The sequence below is a fragment of the Notechis scutatus genome, chromosome 1 (genome assembly GCF_049901735.1).
Source record: "Notechis scutatus isolate UNSWTSFEM ecotype Mainland chromosome 1, rNotScu1.2, whole genome shotgun sequence".
Lineage (NCBI taxonomy): Eukaryota > Metazoa > Chordata > Lepidosauria > Squamata > Elapidae > Notechis > Notechis scutatus.
The window spans coordinates 219077392-219101886 of record NC_142009.1 but is presented as its reverse complement, the minus strand read 5'-3'; the positions used below and the strand labels follow the sequence as shown (position 1 = coordinate 219101886).

General features: G+C 36.6%; 2 protein-coding genes across 7 annotated transcripts in view; one reads left to right on the top strand and one right to left on the bottom strand.

Moving 5' to 3' along the window:
• The window catches only part of LOC113410770 (leucine-zipper-like transcriptional regulator 1), a 51501-nt gene extending 48165 nt beyond the window's left edge, over nt 1-3336 (bottom strand). The window contains exon 1 of the mRNA XM_087950277.1: nt 3177-3336. The gene's annotated coding sequence lies outside the window, so the exon portion shown is untranslated. The remainder of the gene's footprint in view (nt 1-3176) is intronic.
• A 48-nt stretch (nt 3337-3384) lies between these two features.
• Nucleotides 3385-23820, top strand: RALB (RAS like proto-oncogene B). 6 transcript variants are annotated; one of them, XM_087950283.1, is made up of 7 exons: nt 3686-3904; nt 4029-4159; nt 10218-10337; nt 12782-12937; nt 15709-15917; nt 17261-17438; nt 19606-23820. In XM_087950283.1, exons 4-7 carry the CDS (start codon nt 12824-12826, stop codon nt 19723-19725), a joined length of 621 nt encoding a protein of 206 aa, XP_087806409.1. In that variant the 5' UTR covers nt 3686-3904; nt 4029-4159; nt 10218-10337; nt 12782-12823; the 3' UTR covers nt 19726-23820. The 6 variants fall into 6 exon arrangements, with proteins under 6 accessions (XP_087806412.1, XP_087806409.1, XP_087806410.1 ...); XM_087950284.1 differs by lacking the exon at nt 4029-4159; XM_087950285.1 differs by lacking the exon at nt 10218-10337 and having other exon boundaries at nt 4029-4155.
• The last annotated feature ends 675 nt before the right edge of the window (nt 23821-24495 follow it).

Sequence of the window (24495 nt, the reverse complement as noted above, 5' to 3'; positions counted from 1 at the left end):
TTTTCAGTTATTCATTTCATTTTTGGACACAAGTGACCTTTTTTCTTTTTCGGTCAGAAAATGAATGCTGATGTGCTTGTCAAAAGGCATTAGCACATTAGAATGGAGCATAAGTAAAAGGGATGAGAAAAAACCCAAATGAAAAATCTTTCTCCCCCCAAATGAAGTGTATTTGCTCAGGTATTCCAATTTTTGAGCAGACATCATACATTGAATCATTAATGAATCATTTTCTATGTTTGCACAACATGTTAGGCTAACATAGTCTTCATGCAAAAACAGCCATAAGAAAAATATTAACCACTTCTCAATAGTGAATAATCTTCAAGGATTGCTAGCACTTCAGAATCCCCTGCCCAAATTCATAGAGACCACCTGGTAAGCAAGGGCATAGAACTGAACTGGTTTTGGAGGAAAGAAAATCTATTTCAGTGCAATTTTAGTAACAAGGTACAGTTTTAAAGATATTTTAAAGATAAAATATGCTCTCAACCTTTTGTGGGCTGGGAATTTTGACATGTCAGGGGCATTCTTATAGAATAGCTGTCCCAGGGAGCACACCCAATCACTCATTTATCAGGAATCTTCTCACCAAACCAGAAGCAGTTCTGTTTTGCAACATGCTACTTCTTTATTCGTTTTAATCAAAGGGCTTTATAAGAAGAAATGAAAATCAAGTCGGTATGGAGAGAGCTAATCTGGTGTAGTGGTTAAGGCACCAGGCTAGAAACTGGGACATTGTGAGTTCTCGTCCCGCCTTAGGCAGAAAGCCATCTGGGTGACCAGGAGCCACTCCTGTTCAGCCCAAGAAAATAGGCAGGGGTGGGATTTTCCTGGTTCAGGCGAACCTCTAGCTCCAATGGTCAGCGAACCAGTTATCTCCAACGATCAGGTTGGCCCGCCCACCTGCCCCTGCGCTGTACTTACCTATATCCTTTCAGCTGATACGTGCGGCAGAGCAGATTGCCGCATCTCAGCTGTGTTACTCCCCAGAAGTAACATAGAAGATAAGTAATTTTGAAAGCTGTGCACGCAAAGTGTGTGATCACCAAACCGGTTATTAAACCGGGATAATCCCACCCCTGGAAATAAGCAAGAGCAAACCACTTCCAAGAAAACTTCAAGGACTAATCCAGGCAGTTGCCCGGAGTCCCCATTGACTTGAAAGCACAATAATAATGAAAATAAATGGAGATTGCCTGATGCCAAGATAAGAGTTATTGGACATACTGATGCTCAAGAATGTTACAATACAGACTTCAGGTGTAACAATAACACATAAAAAAGGAATCTTTTCTACTATGGAGGTTTTTTTTTATTATTGCTGACATTTCAGCAACTCATACTGGCAATGTAATAATAATTCATTGTTATTTTGATTCATAATGACACTGTGATGACCCAGGGCATGGCACAAAGGCACCATAGTCAGATAATCAGTAGGAGTCCTTTTATTAGCTCCAGCTTTGCCCCTAATGTCCTGATTACCTTCTGGCTGGAGAAAAACTCTCCCAGGAACACCCTTTGGCTGTAGACTATCAAGTTCAAAACATGGTTAACAAAAAATTGTAACTATAATCAAAGCAAGATGAGGTAATTAGTCCAGCAGAGCAAGAGAAGGAATTCCAGATGTGAAGGAATAGCAGTAATTCAACCTAGTTGGGAAGATGCCAGGAACGCAGATAATCAAAGTCAACACAAGATAAACTCACATTTGTTCCCAGCAGCTTGCATCTCTTTTAAATTCTCATTCCCAGGTATGGCTAATGAAGGGAATCAGGGCCCTTTCCTCCCTGTAAGCCATGCAACCCACATTGCTCTCTTCTCCATTCCTCCCTGAGTGCCCTAGGATGAAGAGGGGGTGAGCCTGGGAGTTCTTCTAAACTCCCTCTCCCTTGTTCTACCTTCTCCTGCTCTGCCCAGCGGACTTTGTCCTTCCCCAGTTTTCTTCACAGCCAACGGAGCCACACTCCCACTCCCTGTCAGCTGTTCATCTTCCTCCTCGGATTCAGACTCTGACAGATGCATGACAAACACAATGAAGTACACACCAACTGTATAAACATGCTAGATTAAAATGTGGTTGGTTATTTTGTATTTGGAATATCATCAAATGCTTCAATTTATGCAAAAATCTGAAAGTTTCAATGGAACTTTTAATCTGATTGTTTAATTACAGCATTGCATTCTAATAAACTGTGGTTAGCTTAATCAGGTTTTGCTAAGTTAAGCCACGTTTGGTTTCACACATAAATCACAAGCCACTGATTACAAGCCATAATGGCTGGTTTCACAGACCAAGCTATGCCAAACCTAGATAAACCATATCATTGTTTAATGCAATGTTTGAAAGCATTCAGCAACACAACAAAGTTGCATCTCAGGTCCAGACAGAATAGCAATAGCACTTATAGACTTTTATACCACTTCACAGTGCTTTACAGCTTCTCTAAAGTGGTTTACAGAGCCAATATATTGCCGCCAACAATCTGGGTCCTCATTTTACTCACCTCAGAGGGATGGAAGGCTGAGTCAATCTTGGGCCTGGAATCATAGCTTTCAAGGCCTATTTTTATCAATTTCAAACCAAAATCCAGTAAATGACATTCAGCAACATCACAGATTTGAAACTGTCCCTATATAGTAGAAACATCCATAAGAGAAGCATTGTAGCTCTAGAGCCTCTAAGAAATGGCCCATTAAGAATTCATGTTAATTGAAAGCACGAATAAGACTTTACACACAGAATGTGCTAGTGCTTTACTATGCAATATGTGCTAGTGCTTTACTATTGACATAATTAACTGCTTAGCACTTCAGCTTCTCATGAAGCGATAATTTCAAAAGCACTGACAAATTTCTACCAGCTGTAATGGATTAAGACAGAAGAGCTGATGTGTTAATAGGTGTGAATATGAAACACCAACTCACTCTTTCTCAATATTAAAGAACAGCCTGGCTATGAAAATTGAATAAATAAGGAAAACCCATGTAAACCTATCAGCTGCAGCAACATTCCGTTTCGGCAGTCCAATCCAGTGGAACAACAATATAAAACGAGATAAAAGCACAGCTAAAGCAGCAGAAGGAAAACATGCACAACTGAGACACAAGCAAAAATCCATACTAACATTAGCCTAAACCCAATTCAAAAGGCCAGGATGAAAAAAGAGCACCTTGTCTCTTTGTCGAAACATGAAGGGAGCACAAACAATGTCGTTACGCGTATCCTTAAGGGTAGCCACTAGCCAGACCTTCCCAACACTGAATGATTACAGTACATGACACCCTTATCTTCTTGCTAGAAGCTCATCCGCTCTATAGTAATCCATTCTCTAGTACTGGTAGTTCAACCAATCCTCTTCTACCTCCAATTGGACAAGAGAGGGTCACGTGCTTGAGACGCACGCTTCTTTTCTCCCCTTATCGTCGGACGCGGATGGCTCCTGGAAGCGGCTTGTAAAAAAAAAAAAAAAAAAGCGCTCGAGAGCCGGGCGGGAGTGGGCGCGAAGTCCAGAGAAAGGGGTGGAGCGAATGCAAACAAAGACGCTGCGCTTTTGCTTTGACCCGCGACATCAATGAGCGCGCCACGTTGGTAATAAAAAAAAAAAAAAGGAAGCAGCTGCGCGCGCAAGTCGAGAATCCGGGGGAATTATAGGCTCGCGCGGGCGCACGGCTTTCCTCCATCGGGGCGGTAACGAGCGCGTGCACGAGAGGGTGCGCGAGGCGGTAGCGCTTGATGCTGCTGCTGCTGCTGCTAATATCAGCCTCCCTAAAAGCGAGGGTAGCGGCGCTGAAGCCGACCGGCCTCGGGTAGGGGGAGAACCTTGGGGTTTTGTTTTGTTTTTTGCTCGGCAGCTTTTAAAGTCAACCAATACCCAGACCGCCGCCCCGCCACGGGAAGGTAAATGCCGCGCTTCTCTTTCTTTCGGAGAAGCCGAGAGCGAAGGAGACGGGCAAGAAAGAAGAGCCAGCCTAGTTTCAAGCCTCTCTCTGTCTCTCTCTCTCTCTCTCTCTCTTTTTTAAAGGCGAGCGAGGTTGCCGCGGCCGTCAGCGCTGTTTGTGCCGCCGAGGAGAGGAAAGGGGAAGAGAGTGCTTCGGGGGTTGGGCATTTGTTTTCCATTTTGTGGCATTGCAGTTGGGAACGAACCCGGGGTTGGTGTGTGTGTGGGGAAAAAAATTGCCCCCCCCTTCCCCCTCCTCCTGCGGTAGACCTGATAGAAAAGCCCTCAGGCAACGAAAGTACTTTATCGGTGTAACTAATCCCTTAAAGGGGGAGTGGGGGGTTGTATCGTTTCCCTTTCCCTTCCTCTCCATTCTTACCCCGTAATGGCGGCGGAACTTTAGGTGGTTCGGATGCCTTTTTTTTTTATGGATACTGAGGGCTTTTGCCTTGGGTCCTTTTGGGCGGAAAGAGAAGGTGGTGGGGTAGCCTTTTGTGAGGGGGTGTCTTTGGCAAGCCGCTCAGTCCGGGGTGGGGGCTCCAAATGTGTCCGTAGGGCTACGCCACTGACCATCCCTTTTTGTAAAGGCTGCGAGACCCGGGTGTTGCATTGAGCTGAGGGTAAATGGAAATAATGGGAGTAAGTGTATTTACCCATATTAAGAGTTTCCGTGCGAGGAGAAATGCCCCTTTAAAGTACCTGGGGTTTTTTGGGGGGTGGGTGGGGGCAAACGATCTGTAAAAAGGTTGATTATAGAGAACTAGTCCAGCATAAAAGTGGGGGTTGGATTTTTAGCAGACCTCCCCAGTCAAATCTCGCTTCCACTTTTAGTGCATTAGGATGTGGTAGCAAATTGGCCTCAAGATTTCTTTTTTCTTTTTACTTAACTATGGACAATGATACCATGTTACTATTTTCTGCCATGAACAGGGGAGATAATAGGGACCCATGCAAGAACCTGAGGTGATGGGTAAAGTCATTATGAAGTGTCAACAGATCATATATTTGTTGCTCTCCCTATTCCTTTCTGGATTTCATTGAAAAGGGCTTGCCTTTCTGAACTGTCTTGGTGTATTTTCCGCATTAAGCTGGCTTGTTAGAATAAAAAGCATGGTTATTTATGGTTGGAATTGTTCAAATTATTATTATTTATATGTTATAGCTGCCTAGGTTCGAAAACCTCTAATCTGCTAGAAAATATTTCCAATTTGGTAGTGTCTCATTCATGGAGGTCAGATTTGGATAAATACAGCGCTTGAATTGGAAATCTTTGGTTGTGTTACTCTTATTTAAACAAAAGTAGATCTCTCTCAATCTCAGTACAGATTCCTAGGGAAACTCCACTGTTTGCATTGTTTCCTTTTTTGTTCTCTAGTCTAATAGATAACTTTATAATGCTGTGTTTTATGATTACTAAATTATACACTAAAGAATGTTGTCAAGGGATGCTGGACTTTTTTTGGAAGTCAAATATAACATTGTATCAGATTATACCTATACATTTCAAGCATGGATATCTGCCATTTATCCTCAGCAGTGAAGACAGATACTAATCATTCTTGCATTTTTTCTGCAGTCTCCTTATCCTTCTTTAGTAGTATTTGAACTCCTTGGTTTTCCATAGGTTCAGCTGTCTTTTTGGCCAATGTCTTAATTCTGACATGTTTAAAAAAATTGCTTTTGCTGGTTTTAAGGCTATTAATATAGGCCTCAATATTTTTAGCTCTTTTTTTCCCTGACATTCTTTTGTGCCATGAGGTAATATTTTCTTTTATTTTGTACAACTTCTGGCTGGCCCCTCCTCATTATAGACACTGCAAAATACAGACTTGTGTGATTACTGCTTGTTTTTTGTATGTGCTGAGGCATGTTAGCTAGTGTTACACAGATGCTTAATGCTTCAGTAAGTTGAGAACACAAAACTGCTAGATAAACGAAAGGTAAGGAAGGGCTAGACTAGGGACTCTTTTGCCATTCAGAAAGAAAGAAGAGATCTACTAGATGAGGTTCTAATATTTCACTGAAAAAAAAAATGGAAATAGCCAGTAAATCTGAGGTTGGTATATTGATTTCAATCTTGTTTTGTCAAATTTTGTCTGTTTGGGAAAGCCGGGATATAACAGATTTGATTGAGCATATAGGAGACAAATGGGACTAATTGATATCTTGGTATACATACATTTTTACAGTTGTATATAACCATAGAATATATAATAATGTGATTTTTCCTTCAGAAATTACTGTTTGGAACTTCAGAAAATGACAGAATTTATAAATATACTTTTCATGTACTAGAAATTTGTAGTTGAGTGACTGTTGTTTAGGTCAGCCAGTGAATGATGGACACTGCAACCATCATAAATAAGAGTCAGTTGCCAAATATCCAAATTTTGATCATGTAACCATGGGGGTGCTGCATCAATCACAAGTGTGAAAAACAGTCATAAGTCACTTTTTTCAGTACCCTTGTAAACTTTGGTCACTAAATGAACTGTTGGAAGTTAAAGACTACCTGTCTGGAGGTAACATTTTCTTTCATTTATTTTGAAAGAAAATACCATCCCTATCACCACTATCTTATTCTAGTTGTTCATTCCAAGTAGGTTTATAACCCATTAATATTGATCTGGTTCAGTGATAATGCTAAACCAAAGTGTGGATGGCTGTAGAATGGGATAATACATAAATCCATCTGTAGAAAGAAATTATTTTTTCAGATCACTGAAAACTATATTTTTACTTACAATCTTTTTGGGTTTAGCTATAGTTCAGTTTATAAGATGTAACAATAACACATATTGTACTTCAAAATTATTGCACTTATAGGATAGATTAGTTTAAATGTAATATCCTATTAGAAATTCATATTTCCTAAAGAATCATGCATATTAGCTGTTAGAAAAATTTATCATTATAACACTGGCTTGTTATAAAAGAGAGTCCATACATAGCCAACACTTTAAATTAGAACTTTTAGTTGCAATTATTTTCATGCTCTAACACCCGCAGCTGGAATATATTTCAGGCTTTTCTTGCGACTTTCCTTAAGTGTTTTGAGGTTTTTGTTTTGCTTAAAGTCATGAAACAGCAAATCTCATTGCTGTTACCTGTGAATCCAGGATGATGAGATACTTTATTCAACATTTAGGTTCATTATGTACAAAGTGCCAAGGCAGCGTCTCCCAGCATGGTAACTTTGTGGTAACTATGATTCAATTCAGTTTGGGAATTTGGGGAGTTATTTTCCCAATGTATCTTGAGAATACCCAATTGAGGAAGGCAGACCCTTCCTTTCAAGGGACATCTTAAAGAAGCTAAGTTGGTGTACCTTAGCTTACAGTGTTTGTTGGTTGGTGACCTCAGTTTTATTTTTACTTCACTATTAACACCATGTAGAAATAGACAAAATCTTCAAGGTGAAAAAAAAAATCCCAATCCAAGTTTCTAAGATCAAAACTACTTTCATTGTGATTGGACCAAGTGGTTCCAATTTTAGGATTAGACTGACGTTTTAGTAATTTTAAATGTTATATAGGGATGGAGGGACAAGAGCATTTAGTTATCCAAGATTGCCATTCGCTAGCAATCTATGATCTAAAATTCTGAAGAAGTCTCTAGATTTGTATTATGCCATTTCTAGATTGTTTGAATCCCAATCACAAAAATGTCAAGATTGTTGATTGCTGGATGGAAACCTGATAAAAAAATAGAAATAGAATTCTTTATTGGCCAAGTGTGGTTAGACACACAACAAATTTGTCTCCTGTGCATAAGCTCATGGTGTACATATAAACAGCAAGTGAATAGGTCCATAATCATGGTTACAATCATTCATCATAAGTTCCAAACAGCAATTGATAAATCATAAGAAACCAATAGAAGATAGTAGGAGAGATGAGAAATGAGGCAGTTCTGTGAGAATGAAGTATTCAGCAGAGTGATGGCATGGGCAAAACCCCTACTTTTATGTCTAGTTGTTTTGGCATGCAGTTCTCTATAGTGGTGTCCTGAGGGAAGAAATTGAAACCGTTTATGTCCAGGATGTGAGGGGTCTGTAGATATTTTCTCAGCCCTCTTTCTGGTTCGTGCAGTATATTGATCCTCAATGGAAGGAAGGCTGGTTGCAATTGTTTTTTCTGCAGTCCTAACTATCCGTTGAAGTCTGTACCTGTCCTGTTTGGTTGCTATGCCAAACCAGACAGTTATTGAGGAACAAATGACAGCTTCTATCATAACTTTGTATCCACAGGTCCTTGGGCAATCTGAGCTTTCTGAATTGATGCAGGCAGAACATTCTTTGTTCTGCCTTTGTAATGATGATTCTAATGTTAGGTGTCTATTTCAAGGAGATAATAGAATCAAGAAACCTGAAGATTACATTTACCCAAAACGTTGCATCACTATTTGAGCCTGGTTTTGTCATTTTTAAAGTTCTTATGATGTTGATGGAGCTTAGCATATAAGCTTGTTTTTCCTCTTCAGTGTGCCAATTCTGATTACATCATTAATGAGTTGTGAGCATGTATCTCTTTAAACTTTTAGGTTTGGTCACTGAACAGGCTTGGCTGTTCATCCCATACACAAAAAGGCAGTATGTGTCTTCAGTTTTGCTGAATAGCATTATGGTTGTAAACACAGGGCAAAATGATAGCATGTAGCCATGGCAACATTTGTGTGTGGGTTTTTAAATGTGGAAGAATGCAGGTACTGTTGGTTATTGCTCATCATTTTTATCTCTTGAAGAAATTTGCATTTAAAGCAACATAAACTTTTGAGCAAGAATGAAGTATGTTCTTGTTTAAAAGATGCAGCAAAGTCAGGCAGAATTAGGATTTGGATTGTATAAAAAAGGATTTCTTTATATTGAACAAAGTATTAAAGGGAGATATTTCTATAGCATGAGATACAAGAATAGAGTTACCTTGATGTATTTAATTTATTTCATGAATGCATTTCTGGTACATAAAATATACTGTTATGTTGTTAATGTTCTGAGCTATTCAAGATTAAGTGATACAGGAGAGAAGCAAAAATAGCTCTGCGTATCTTATTTAGATATATTGAAAAGCGCCAAATAAAAATTGAAAAATTGAAGTACCTCTTCCACAAAATTAAGTAACTAATCATATAAATAGCAATCACATGACTTAAATTTAATGGTTTGGGACCAGCAGCATGACCCAAATTTTATACTTTTCTTCAAATGTATGACTTTAATAAATGCAGCTATATATATGTTTGACTGTGAACTCTTGCTAATGCGAATTATATTGCTTTGGAGATAATGGTCACAATGAACTGCATAATCAGGGGTCTTCAAACTTGACAGCTTTAAGACTTGTGAACTTCAACTCCCAGAATTCCTCCTCCAGTCATGTTAGCTCAGGAATTCTGGGAGTTGAACTCCACAAGGCTTAAACTTGCCAAGTTTGAGGACCCTTGGCATAAATTAATATGTATTCTCTAATAAAGAAAGTGAAAGAGTTAGTGACCTACAGGTAGGAAAATTGTTAATTCATGCTTATGCATGTAATCCTCACTTATCAACCACTTGTTCGATGACCACTCAGAGTTACAGAGGTGTTAAAAAAGGAGACTTATGGGTGGTCCTCAACGTTACAGCTGTGGTAGCTTCCCTGCAATCATGTAGTTGCAATTTGAGCACTTGGTAACTGACACACATTTACAACAATTACAATGTCCCACAGTTACATTATCACCATTTGCAACCTTAGCAATCTGCTTCCAACAAACACAATCTATGGAAGCTAGCATCAAGTCACAAGTTGCAGTCACTTGATGTAACACTTATGTATGATGACTTATGATGTAAGTCTTATGACTGTTTTTCACAGTTATGGCTGTTGCAGCATCCCCATTGGTTACATGATCAAAATTCAGATGCTTGGTAACTAACTAATATTTATGATGTTGAGTATTCTGGGGTCATGTGATCACCTTTTGCGGCCTTATGACAATGGAAGTCAATGGAAAAGCTGGATTCATTTAACAACCAGGATATTAACTTAATAACTGTGATTCACTTAACAACTGTGGCAAGCAAAGTCTCAGAATGGGGCAACATTCACTTAACAACTCTCTTGCTTGGCAACATAATTTTTGGGCTTGACTGTGATTGTAAAGCACTACCTGTAAAAGTTGGTTGCTGCTTGGGAGGAAAAATTTGACAAACCTAGATAATATATTCAAAAGCAGTGACATCATCTTGCTGACAAAGGACCGTAGAGTCAGAGCTATGATCTTCTATGGCAGTGGGAATTGGACCATAAGGAAGACTGAGCACCAAAGAATTGACATTTTTGAATTGTGGTGCTGGAGAAGACTCTTGAGAGTCCCTTGGACTGCAAGAAGATCAAATCAGTCAATCCTAAAGTAAGTCTTCCCTAACTTTGGAAGAACAAATACTTTGGCCACCAAATGAGAAGAGAGGACTTCTTGGAAAAGACCCTGATGCTGGGAAAGATTGAAAGCAAAAGGAGAAGGGGATGGCAGAGTGATGAGGTGGTTAGATAGCGTCATCAACGCAGTGAACATGAATTTGGGCCAACTCCAGAACAACTCCTCTTAGTGAGGAACATTGAATATGAACTGAAACATCTTTGCTCTTTTCTGACTGCAATGAAAATTGAGAGGGAAGGAGCAAGGAGAGATTTATTATTCTTGTGCTAATAGGAAAGGTTTTGATTTCTAAAGTCATGTCTTAAAATTTAATGTTTCAGTAGAATTTGTGAATATAAACTCTGAATCATTATGTTGTACATAATTGAGCCACCTAAAATACTATAATCCATTTGGCTTCATCTTTTTATCAGATATACAATAAGAGAAAATAGAATTCACATGTTTAGTTTTGCAGTTTCTGATTTCATGTTAACAGTTAAATTGTCTTAGAAATGGAGTACTAGAAGGCTTTTACAAAAGTGTTGTGTATCAATATAGATCAGTGGCCCAAACTCTGTTCTTAAAGAATGACCGCTTTCAGTTGCAGTCTGGCTTGAGAAATCGTGCAATGCCAGCTGCATGGCAAGTGAAAGAAGGAAGATTGTAGCTGCTTGCTTGATTAGAGTCAATGATAATAAAAGTAGAATTTCTGAGCAAATCTGAGGAGGAAATCAAATTTGAAAGCCATTAAATATTTTATATCCTTACATAAATCTTATATGATATGGATTGAAAACTATGTTGTGGTTATTTCATTAATATGAAAGGTATTTAATTAAACATAGAAAGCCACACTATTCCAGACAAGTGCATTCAACTTATACTATAAAAAATAAAAGAATTTTAAAAGGGGGGGATTATGTTTGGGAAAACCCATCCACAACGCACCCATCTTAGTACAAGGTCTGGGAAAGCAATTGGGGTTTTAGAATATTGATGGATCTCTAGGGGAATGCTCTTGTAGTGGACAGGCATCGCAACTTTCTCTGTTATGATGCCCAACCATGCTGTTTAGCAGAAACTATTGATTATCCAACTCTAATCTCTACAGGGCAATTCCTAAAAATCTAAATTATCTCAGGGAGATTTCTATTAATTGAGGAAAATATTCAAATCTGAATGAATGTGGAGAAAACTATAAGAATTTCAAAGTATTTTGCTATTTTTGAGTATCAAGTAAGCGTAAGAAGACTCAATAGTCTTGCAGTCTGTGTTATATAGTACTGTATGGCCAATTTTGATGTTAACATTTCTTTCAATTTATGAGCCTCACAGAAAATAAATAAATACATTGCACAAGTAGTTGAGTCTAGAATTATGCACTTAAGTTATGCCAGTCATTAAGTGGGTACCTGAGTTTACAATTTTTGTTGTAGCTATTGTTAAGTGAACCTGGCGGTCTTAAGCAAATCCACTGTTTTCAGTGGGCTTTTTTTTTTTTTGCCAGAAACTGGAAATAAAGGCCAGTTTCTGGTAAAATGCATCATAAATTGCAGTCACATGTCCAAGAGTTGTAAATACGAGCTGGTTGCCAAGAATCCAAAATATGGCCACAGGGGGTGTCCAGTCATTGGAACTTCAAATCTGGGTCATATGTAGCCCTGCGGAATCTGTCATAACTTTAGCTTAATGACTAGTCATAATTTGACCTTTACACAGACAAAAGCATCAAACTTCCAGTATAACCCCTCTTCTGTTCCTCTTATAATATACATTATGTTAAAGATTTGGTTGACGGGAACTTTCCAGCTTTTGGGGCACAATTCAGTGATAAATTTCCATGATAGATAATGCAGTTATTTCTTCCCATGCATTGCCAGAAAATATTTTCACATCTTCCCAGCAATTCCCTCTATGCCTTCAAAATCTATTTTAGGAGAGTTCTCCAAACTTTAAAATAGGTATCAAATATTTAGTGCACTATGAGCAAGTTTAAAGGTTATATTTTTTTCTTTTCTATTTCATCATATTTGTTTCTAATGTCAACTAAATTACAAAGTTGACATTTTAACAGAAATTAAAATTGCATGTATCTTAATTAACTTCTTTACACACTATAGTTGAAGCCAAACTCAATGTCTTTTCAAATGAAATTATAAGTTTGCCATTTGAAAAGGGAAATAGGATTTTGCAAATACTTATTCAAAATCGTACTAGAATTATAAGGAAAGCCTAATAATTATTCATCATATTGTATTCTAAATTGTTTCAATGTTTATCCAGATGAAATTGCAATTAAAGCATCAATATTTATTTAGTCCTTCTCAAAGGTTGTGACATAGTTGAAATTTTGTCTGATTGCATCAGATAATTCTGTCATTCTGGTGATTAAATTCTTGATCTGAATAACAAAACATCTATTTTTTGGCTTCTAGCTCATCAGTCTACTCAGCTGATACCTGACAACTATATTAAAAATGGCTGCTAGTAAGGCAAAAAGTCAAAGCTCTCTTGCCCTTCACAAAGTAATCATGGTTGGTAGTGGAGGCGTGGGCAAATCAGCACTTACACTTCAGTTTATGTATGATGAGGTAAGATATTTGTCATTTTTCTATTTATAGGTATTAAAATGATGTACTAAATCTGCACTAAACTGCTTTTACTGTGCATTGTGGGATATCAATACAAGACCATAAATTTGTAGAGCATTTTTCAGAAAGAGATATAATTTTATTCTGTTTATTAGATCTGTTTATTAGATCTCAGGGTTTTAAATATAAGAAGCATTCTAGAATAATCAGTAAAATAACATCTCTTTATAACTTTTTATCCCTGAAACTATATTTTTTCCAAAACCAGTATACCACTTCATACATTTATTTTTTGCTTTTAAACTTCTTAGTTCTCTTAAGAATGTAATCATATATAAGAAAGTGGCATAAATTTTTAAAAGAGCCATACTGCTACATTTTTCCATGTACACCAGTTATTCCTGCAGCATTACTATTTTCAACATTTTAACAGCCTGTTTTCACCAACATAGACAGCATTCATGTCAGTTCTGGCCTTAGTCATGTTGTAATTATTTATATACAAAATTGTTCTGGCCTTTGTCATTTTTTTCTTAAGTATTCCTTGCTCTCTTTGATTACATCCTTTCAAACTTTTGTTCTTGCACACATACATTCTTTTTCTCTTTTACAGCAGTCATTCTTTGCTGGGCGTGTTTCTCATCCATGTCTTCTTTCATTTAATGATTCTGCTGGGAATTGTTTTTCATACTTCAAGTTCTCACTACTATTTCATATTTGCGTCCTCCTAGAGTAATTCTATGTATTCTCTCCAAGGAGTTTTTTCATTCTCTTTCCTTACATTTATTCATTCTATTAGGAAATTAATTTATCTTCTACATTTTTCCACATAAAGCTCTTATTTCTCCCCTTTTACTTTCTGTCTAATTATTTTTACTTTTCTGGAGGTTTTATGCCCATTTTCTGAAGATCTATTGTTGACACTGCCAGAAACAATGGCCTGACTTAAACTGAGAACTTCTCATCCCCATTATACTCTTTCCTGATGCCAGTAATCTTTAATCTACTATCAAATTATCAAAGTAGTCATACTTAATCATTCATTCTTCTATGTATACATATGTATTGACTTAAACTATATACAGGTAATTCCCCAGGTTATGAGCATTTCTTTAGCGAACATTCAAAGTTACATGATAAGCATCCCCTAGTGTTTAGGAACAAGTCCCGAAACTACGAATCTTGCAGCATCCCAGCAGTTGTTCACCCTTATGAATAACCGCAGAGGCTCTGCAACATTTGTCCTGCACTTTGCCAGCCAAAATGGAGGTTCAGAGGGGTGGACCTGCCCCTCCAACGTTCCATTTAGGCCTGCGCAGGCCTTGCCCAGCACATTCCAGGCCAAAATGGAGATTTGGAGGGGCGGGCCCATCCCTCTGTACCTCCGTTTAGGCCTGCGCAGGCCTCGCTGATATTCACTCCCATGAATCCTTGGGTTACAAATGTAATGGGCAGGCTCCATTACATTCATAACTAGAAGACTACCTGTATTTAAAACATGCCTTTTTCTAAGCATATATTTTCCTAATGGTCATCTTTATAATTGATCATGGATTTTAGAAAATTCATTTAAAATATTGTATAATTTTTGCTACAGTTTTTCCTTACCATTTCATTATCAACATTTACTAGAGTGCTTATTATTCACCAGATTGTAACTCACAGTTATCACCAGCCTACAATTATAGTCATCCACAACAATCTAGATGCTATCCATTTATGTGTTTGTTATGAATATCAAAATCATACATTTTAGATACTTCATAATTACATCTACACTTTGATTTATATGTTTTCATCATCTCCATTCCATTAGTTCAACTATGCCTTCATTCAAATTTATTACTCCTTTCTTCTTTTATCTTAGTTCCACAGCATAGAACATAATTGTTTTTCTTTAATTTTCATTTCCTTAATTCATGCCCTTAAATGTCATTTACTTCTCTTACACTCAAGTTGTAACTTTCTACATGCCATGGTTATCAGTAGATGGGGCACATAAATCAGCCATCCAATGTGGCTTTTGATACCCACATAATACTTTTCAGTAAGACAGGAAAGGAGTAGATTAGGTTACTAGCTGTCCATGCCACATGAAGCATTTCCTGCTAATAGTAAAGACACCTGGGTCAGTTTGGACATTTTTACTAGTATGCCATGAGCACAATCAAACCCAGTTTTTCCCAAGCATTTTAATTCTGTGTAAGGTAGGATTTCTAATATAAAAGCTACCTTGCAAGTCAGTATACTATTTGCAGTCTCCCACCAAGAATGAAGTATACAATGTACAAATGCTTATTAATACTAAATTTTACCCCATTTTATGGATCATGCTAATGTGACAGAAGCATAACATCTGACTGGGCTGCAATCTCAAGAAAAAAATAGATAATGCTTAAGACTTCAGAGGTAGACTTAGAATTGCTTGAACAAATTCTAATGGCAATAGATTTTATCGTGAAGGGCTTTCATGAATCTTCATTCCAGAATAAATATTTGCCTTTACTTACGATAAACCAAAGCAGAATTTTTACCTATGAAATCTACAAGATGATTTTTTTTAAAAAAATAGAGTACATTGTTTTTATCCCCAGATTATTAGTTGAAGCAGATCTTTAACACATAAATGAAGGAAATATTTTGATTTCAGTGCTATACGCATTGGAGCTGCAAATAGTTATTAATGTTAATTGGATAATCCTCTATAACTTAATTTGCCATCCAAAGAAGTGCTAGAAACTTATTTCTAACTATTGTTTTATGCTTTCTAGTTTGTTGAAGACTATGAACCAACCAAGGCTGATAGTTACAGAAAAAAAGTTGTTCTAGATGGTGAAGAAGTCCAAATAGATATTCTGGATACAGCTGGGCAGGAAGATTATGCAGCTATTCGAGACAACTATTTCCGGAGTGGGGAAGGTTTTCTCTTAGTTTTCTCCATAACTGAGCATGAATCCTTTACAGCCACAGCAGAATTTAGGTAAATATGATCTCTAGATGTTTTAATTGGAGTTTGATTTTTGATTGAATCTATAATGTGTCCAAAAGAAAGATGTCATCTTTCCTTTCATTTCCAGAACGCATTAAGCTTTGAACATCTGCTAAACTGAACAGGAAGATACTTAACACATTTGAAGAGGCAAAGGCTACTGATTAAATATGGCTGTGGGGGTGCATTTTGTAGAGCAGCTAATAGTTTTTACTATTTAATTCTCCCTCTGTTGATATAAATGTTCGCAATAGCTGTAACTGTGCGAAACACAACTGCATTTTATATCAGTATATTATTTTATGGAGCCAGTGTGGAATAATGGTTAAATTGCTGGACTGGGAGATCCGAGTTTTGACCTTCCTTGTGGATGGGCCACTTTGTCTCTCAGCCCTACACTAAGAGTTAAAAGCCTCTACAGCAGGCTCACATGATAAATTTAAGGTCTGTAATTTGGCCTTCATCTTGCTGTTTATTGCTTTGGCATAACAGTAATAATAATAGCTAATAATTTTTTGAGCTGATTATGCTAATAGTGTTATGTTTCGTTGATGGGAAGTGTGGTGCTGACTGTATAATGTGTATACTTCCCACTTAATTTCATTTAAAGTATATTTAACTATTTTGTGTGTGTGTGTAGATAAAATAATAGGTACAATACAAAGGTGGGATTAAATTTTTTTTACTACCAATTCTGTGAGCATGGCTTGGTGGCTGTGGTATGGATTGGTGGGTGTGACAGGGGAAGGATGCTGTAAAATCTCAATTCTCACCCCACTCCAGGGGAAGGATACTATAAAATCACCATTCCCTCCCCCACTCCAGGGGAAGGATACTGCAAAATCCTATTCCCTCCCCATCCCACTAACCTGCTTTCCAGCTCGGTTCTCCTGTGCAGGGCAACAAAAGAAGACCCAGTGGATCAGCTGGGACTCGGGAGGCAAAGAATAGATGGGGGCAGGTCCAGTTAGAGGTGGTATTTGCTGGTTCTCCGAACTACTCAAAATTTCTACTACCAGTTCTCCAGAACTGGTCAGAACCTGCTGAATACCACCTCTGGTACAATTGATTGCATCAGTTAGTTGCGGTAAAATATTATATTTTGACCGGAAACCGGGAAAAAGGCATACCATCTGGGTCCTGCCAGATTGAACTCTGGTACTTGGGACCTGCAACTCTACTCTTCTGCTTGACAGTAAGTGTAGTACACAATAGCTTTGCAATTCCTTGGCATACCACACTTATTGCTTCTGACATATATGCATTTTGCACCCTAGCAGGAAATATTGATTAAGGCCTTATCTATTGTTTTGCTTTTAATATGCTTGTACTAGAGAACAGATTCTCCGTGTAAAAGCTGAAGAGGATAAAATACCATTACTAGTAGTGGGAAACAAATCAGACTTGGAGGACCGTCGACAAGTGCCTGTAGAAGCTGCTCGAAGTAAAGCAGAAGAGTGGGGGGTGCAGTATGTAGAGACATCAGCAAAAACAAGAGCAAATGTAGATAAGGTAAAGTAAGAGTTTCTATTCAGCAATGTTTCATAAATGAGACTGATCACAGTTGACAGGTTTTTCCCCCCCTTAAATTATACTTGTATATAAATGTAAGGCAAAAGAATTTGGCACTTTGTGAGATCTCCACATCTTATAGAAGATCTTAAAGTAATCACTGTAAGAGTTATTAACCACTTCGATTTAATGAAAGAACTTGAGCAAATGGTGACATAATAAACTATAGCTACCTTTTGTAAATAGAAGGATATCTCAGTTGCCAACTTTTTTCTTCAATTATTCCCCAAACTTCAAATTATATATATTATCACAATACAGGCAAACCTTGACTTGAGCTCAGGATTATGGTAGTAAATCATTGCAGTATTTAAGTCAAGACATCATGTGACTAGATTCAAAGTTACGACCACTTTAGGACAATTGTTAAGTCAACATGGCAGCCATTAACCAATTCCATTTTTCCCTGATGCCCCCCCCCTTTTTTTTTTGCTGGAAAGTGGAAGTAAATGCTAGGAATCACACACAAAATATAACAAATCATGGTCACCTAACTGTGGGTTGCTGCAAGTGGCCATAAAAGAGAATTGGTTGACAAGCTCCAAAAATAGGATTATGTGACCATGGGATATGGGTGCAGCATCATAACTCTGAAAATGGGTTGTAAGTAGCTTTGAGAAAGTATGTCACAACTTCAAACAGTCCTTAAGCAACAGGTCATAAGTCGAGGACTACCTGTATAGTAGAAATTATTGTAGATTTGGTGAAATACTCTTACAATATATACTGCTCAAAAAAATAAAGGGAACACTTAAACAACACAATGTAACTCCAAGTCAATCACACTTCTGTGAAATCAAAGTTGGATCAGCCTGTAGTGTTTTTTTCCACTTTAATTTTGAGTGTAACTCCAAATCCAGACCTCCATGGGTTGCTAAATTTGATTTCCATTGATAATTTTTGTGTGATTTTGTTGTCAGCACATTCAACTATGTAATGAACAAAGTATTTAATAAGAATATTTCATTCATTCAGATCTAGGATGCCTTATTTTTGTGTTCCCTTTATTTTTTTGAGCAGTGTATTAATGTGATAATTGCCATAAATCTTAACAGAAGCACAATTGGTTCCTTGCAGTTTTGTAAGAATAGATAAAATGTGTTTACATAAAGATAGTCCCCAAATTCCAAGCGAAAAATAAAACTGGCAAAGCTGTCCATTTTCTTTTCCTCACTTGCTTTAGCTCTGCCAGTGTTAGTAGAACTATGGCTTTCAATAGTGAGGAAAACAAATCCTCATAAGTTTCTTTCATTCGCTTAAATCTAGCTTCACCAGTCTAATGCTTGTGGAGCTAAGTTTAGCTATAGCGAGGAAACAAAAACTTGAGAGCTTCATCAGCATTATTTTTTAACTCAGAAAAAGATGTCCGCTTTTGGGATTGTGTCCTGCAGCCAACAATGGCTCCTTTTCTCTTGGGTTGTCTCTTGCCCATTTAATTTTGGAATCTTGTAAGCTTGCTTACCAGCTCTGAAAAATTAAGTGTGACTGAAGTATGCCATTCCTTGAGAGTTCCTGTGATTTCTGCACTAAACCCAAATAGTTGGTAGGTAGCCCTTATAACCATTTGTTTTGTGACAGTTTGAAGTTATAATGCGCTGAAAAAAGCAACTTTTCGTTTTTCACCCTTACGACTGTTACAGCATCCCCATGGTCCCATGATCAAAATTTGGACACTTGGAGACTGATTCATGTTTATGATGGGTACTGTTTTGAGGTCATGTGATCACCGTTTGCAACTTTCTGACAAAGGTCTGACAATAGTCAATGGGGAAGCCAGATTTATTTAACAACCGTGTTACTAACAACTGCAGTAATTCCCTTAACAACTGTGGTAACGAAAGGTGGTAAAATGGAGCAAAACTCACCTAAAACTTAGCAACATAAACTTTGGGATCAATTGTTATCAGTTGAGGACTAACTACCTGTGTAATAAATTTTTCATGGTTAAAAATTAGCCATTTAAAATCACTATTGTGAATAAACAATATGTTTAGGGATTTATTATCTTTTTTCATAGTATGTTGCATTAATTCAAAACATGCACTACTCCTTTATACCAGCCAGTTCCAAATGCTGATAATACTGTCTATTTTTCTCTCTTTTTTAGGTATTTTTTGATTTGATGAGAGAAATTAGATCCAAGAAAATGTCAGACAATAAAGACAAGAATGGCAAAAAAAGCAGCAAGAATAAGAAGAGTTTTAAAGAACGATGTTGCTTATTGTGATCTTTAAGAGCTACACTTGTAGATGACAGTACTAACAAGACATTTTACTACTAACAATAGAGGACTGAATTAATAAGAAGAAATCTGAATTCAATACATTTTTCAACTCACATTGATATAAGAAGTTCAACAGATTCATGTATACCAAGAAGGATGATTCTTGAAAGCAGCTGTCACTGGTAAACAGTAATGCAAGCATTTTTTCCTTGTATCATAAGCAATTTACCTGTTAGTCGTATGGTGCACTCTGAATTTACCTCCGGATGCTGCTCCAAGGGCACTCCTCAACAACTCTTCACTATCCTTTTTTGTTTAAATGGCAAGTTTTCATTGATATTCCACCAAAGTTACCTGTCTTTTCTTTGTGGTTTCATTTTGTGTGCTCTTAAAGGCTTAAGTCTTTGGTGATTTTTTTTTAAACCACAAGTTGACAAAATTGTATAGTGCTGCTTAAAATAAGTTATGGTGGTATCAGTTTTGCTGCTTTGCCAACACATTAGATGGACAGCATAAGGCTTTATCTTAAAAACAACAACCCTGAGCAGTGAGTTAGCATTTCCATAATGACCATAGTAAATTTCAGAACATTAGTAGTTATTTTCTGGCAAATTATACCGCCTTAAATTGGGAGTAAATAAACTAGGCATCTTTGAGGCAGAGGAGAGTTCTAAGCTTAATCCAATTTTTCAATACATTTGTTGAGAATTGTGGTACTTGAAATCCAAGACGTATGAATGACATCAAGCTAGAAATTTTTTATTCCATTGAGTAATTATACCCTTCCTCCCAAAGGCTTGGTTTCCTCCCAAAATGTGGACATTTTTACTCATGGTGTTGTGATGGTTCGTGGTCATGTATTGAAACCATAGTGTTTGCTACATTTGCTCTCAATGTTTAACAGAAGGGTTTTTTTTTTAATGTGAAAGTTCACATTCTGTAGTTTCATGAATTGGATACAGTCTTTGTTTTAAAAGTGGGTGGTTAAAAAAAATCCACCAGTCCTTATCATGCACTTCCTCCATTTGAACTATAAAAAAAAAATTAAGAAACTTATACAGAAAATGTTTCCAGCGGTTTGTTTGAACCAGAGAAACTTAATGATGCATTATAGTTGGCTTTACTTTCTTTCTCCCATGAGAGTTGTTGGTATCTGCCTAGGTGATACCAAGACACAGAGTTCCACTCCTGAGTGAGCACTCACTCCTTACTGTTTTCCACATTGTGGAGCAGTGGTGGCTAAATTAAAAAGATGGAGATGGACAGTCTTTTCATATATCTATATCCAAGGTTAATATTGAGGTATTGCCAAAAAGTCTGACCCTTCACTTTCCTTGTACAAGAACTTTTTATAGTTATTCACTGGATAATGGGATGAAGTTTATACAGATGGCTAAATTTATTCAGTTATCATTTTTTTTCTTCTTTTGTCACTGATCATTAATGGGGTCAATAAAAATGGCATGTAGAAGTATATCATTACACTTTTAAAAATAGCTCTGGCTGATTTATTAAACCATTCTTTCTCAATTTGGTGCTCTTTTAAACCGAAATTTTCTTCATTTCCAAACAGGATGTGAGAGGAACCCCCAAAAAGCACCAAGCTGGAAAAAGTTCCATTGAGCAGATATACTTTATATAAATGCTCTTCTCTGGTCAGTCGTAAAAAAATACTTTTTCAGATTGTAGAGTACTTTAAAAATTCCAAGAATAAGCATGTATCATGATGCTTTGGAAGATTTAGAGTACCTAGCTTAGATCTGGGCATGCTTTAAGAGAAGGAGTTTTAAGAATAGGGGTTATGATACCACATAAAACTAAGTCACATAAATCAATGTGCCAGGATTCTATCCCTTTACCTTCATTTTTTTTCTTTTTCACAACTTTTTGGAATTGTTATGTCTATATTGGAGTATATACACTGTTTTCATTTAGTATGTGGCATGAAACTGCTTTGATCATTTTCAGTGAAGGCTTCGGAAGGCTTGAGAAAAGAGGGCTGTGCAGCATTTCATATGGTCCCATACCCATGACTTGAAAAAGTGATAAATCAACTGTTTCAGACATAAGCAATATTAGAAAATAGGGAAATAAACAAGTAGCAGTATGAAGAAGAAAAATACCACCATGTCTGGATATTTAAAAAATTGAAGGTTATGTCTGAATATAAAGATTAGATTTATCAATTAAGGTTATGTGAAAAAAATACCAGATAATGCTAAAATAGGAAAACTATAAAGAAGTTTTATTTACTGTATATTAGCATATTGGCATATTGACTTTATATTGGCATAATAACACAGTGATAAATGATACATGAATGTATAAGCTGAAGCAGATATCTAGTTCACATATTGTTATTGTGGGTTAGAGAAGGCAGGATGTGACTATGTTTATGGGATCTGGCAAGACAAATTAAAACACCACAGATTGCTCTTCCAACAACCAAAGAATGGACGAGGTTCAGTGTCATCTATCCTAAATGCAAATGGAGATGTCATAATTTTCAGAAACAGAGCTTTCAGTAACAAAGCATTCTTTGGGGATGTAGATTTGACAGATACCTATTTTTATGCATACAACAATTTGGAACCTGTAGATTTCATTTTGAACAGGAATGGGCAGTATGTAACCTTCCAGATGCTGCTGAATGTCAGCCCCAGTGATCATAGGCATATGCTAGCTAACAGGTGTTTCAGAATCCTCATTGGAGGACCAAAATTTGCTCAAGCCCAAAGTAGATGTTTTATGTTGACAATACATAGAAGCTTTCAGCAATCATGAAGGAAGGTAGAGCTTCATAGCCATCTCTGAAATAGGTAAACATAACTACAATGAGAAACTTGAACAAAAAGAACCTTGGTAATTTTTTTAAAGAAGCTAGGGGATTTATGCAGTAAGAAAGCAAGCAAAAAAGATGTAATTCATGTCTCTCTGGTTTCTATATGTAGAACCTAATTTAATATCGCATGACCTTTAGCGTGAAGGAGTGAAGGAGCTACAGAAATTTACTGGAGAAAATAACTTGCATAGTTTAGGCATTAATTTAGCATTTTGTTTTTAATCTTTGCAAGCAGCTCAAAATCATTTGTGTGAGATGCATGGCCATATAAATTTAGGCATACACAGATTCAAGGTTCAGAATGGAATCTGAGGAAGGCTTTAGTTTTTGAAAGATCCACATGAGCCTTGCAATTACAGAAATGTTGTAACTCTTTGAGAGAGATCCTTCTTAATATACCTTAAAACTGCTTCTTTTTTATGCTTTCTGCAGCCTTAATTGATACTCTGATCCTTTATTCAGTGGAAATTTCATTCCAGTGTCGGAACTGCTTGCTGCCTAAATTCATTAAATGTATTCCCCTATAATGTCTTAAAAATGGAGCAATTGATTTAGAAGTTGTTTACTTTAAAAAAAATCTATGAAATCAGTATTATTTAACATTGTTTAAGAATTAAACCATGATTTCACTTGGGTTTCTCAGTTGCTGAATTACAGTTCCCAGCATCCCTCATCCTTGCCTATGCTGCTTTGGTTTGTTGCAAATTCAGAGTCTGCATCTCCTGGCATAATTGCTTGGCTGCTTATATACTGAAGTGTTTAAATGAACTTCTAATAGCAAATGGTGCACATTCTTCAGAGGATTTGAAATGTGATAGCATCAGTGACTGCGTATTCACAACAACTGGGGACAGTAAACATATAGTAAGCTGTCTCATAGTGAACTCACACCATTGGATCTAACTCAGTATTAGTCCCTCTGATCAGTAACAGTTGCCCAAAATTCCTAATTTGACTTTTTCAAGCTCATTTGAAATAAGTCAAGTGATGAGATTTGGTATATGTAATTTGGTTTTTATTAAGTATACAAATGAATGCATTTTTCTCCTGCCTATAAACCAGCTGTTGGGAATCTGGATCTTGAGAAGTATAGGACCTATTTCAAAACTTTATCCGTTCTAGGAATTATAGGAGATGAAGTCTACTCATACTTGGAAAATCACAGTCATACATGTTTGAGCTGTACGTGTAAAAGCATCTGTAGAAATTGGATTCTACATATGTGACAATTAATAAACCATATATGGTCCCACACATTCATTTTTGCATCTAACTGTTATGTAGTTTGAGTTGATTTCTGTGCTTATTTTATAAATACCTTATGAACTAAAACTAGTCAGGCAAAATAACAAAAAACAGGTTGTGAGCATGACACTCATTCCACAAAGTAGTTGATCAAAACATTTAGAATATTAAAATTTAGTTATAATTGGGAAATAATTTTAAAGACCCCAAATTATTTGTTCAGAATTTTTGTCGGAGAGAGAACTAACAAGTATATTTTCTTGTAATAAAACAAACTCTGAGGCATATTAGAGGGAGAAAAAAACTAATGGATAGCTTACAAACTAATATTAATTACAGTAATTTCTAGCAAACTTTCTGCTTCATTTTATCGCTATAAAATAGTTTTGGAGACGATATGTATCTATAGCTGATTGTACAAAATAGGAACTGAACAGAGATGAAATTTGAACAAAAGATGTAAAATATTAAACCAAACCTTTTGAAATGTAATCCTCTATAGTTTATATATTTTCAAAAATCCAAATTAAAATTGTTTTCATTCTCATGCTGATTCCTATCATTAAAAAGGAAAACAGCTATTGTGAACAAAAAGTAATTTCTATTAAAGCTCACAGAAATAATATAAAACATTCTATTAGAATATTGGAACATTCAGATTCTTAATTTCTATATATACTTTATAC

What these genes read in the sequence shown, in the direction of transcription:
- RALB (XM_087950286.1), top strand. Translation starts at nt 12,824, where the DNA reads ATGGCTGCTAGTAAGGCAAAAAGTCAAAGCTCTCTTGCCCTTCACAAA. An exon ending in TTCAGTTTATGTATGATGAG is followed by an intron (nt 12,938 to 15,708) that starts GTAAGATATTTG and finishes TATGCTTTCTAG; the next exon opens with TTTGTTGAAGACTATGAACC. An exon ending in CAAGAGCAAATGTAGATAAG is followed by an intron (nt 17,439 to 19,605) that starts GTAAAGTAAGAG and finishes TCTCTTTTTTAG; the next exon opens with GTATTTTTTGATTTGATGAG.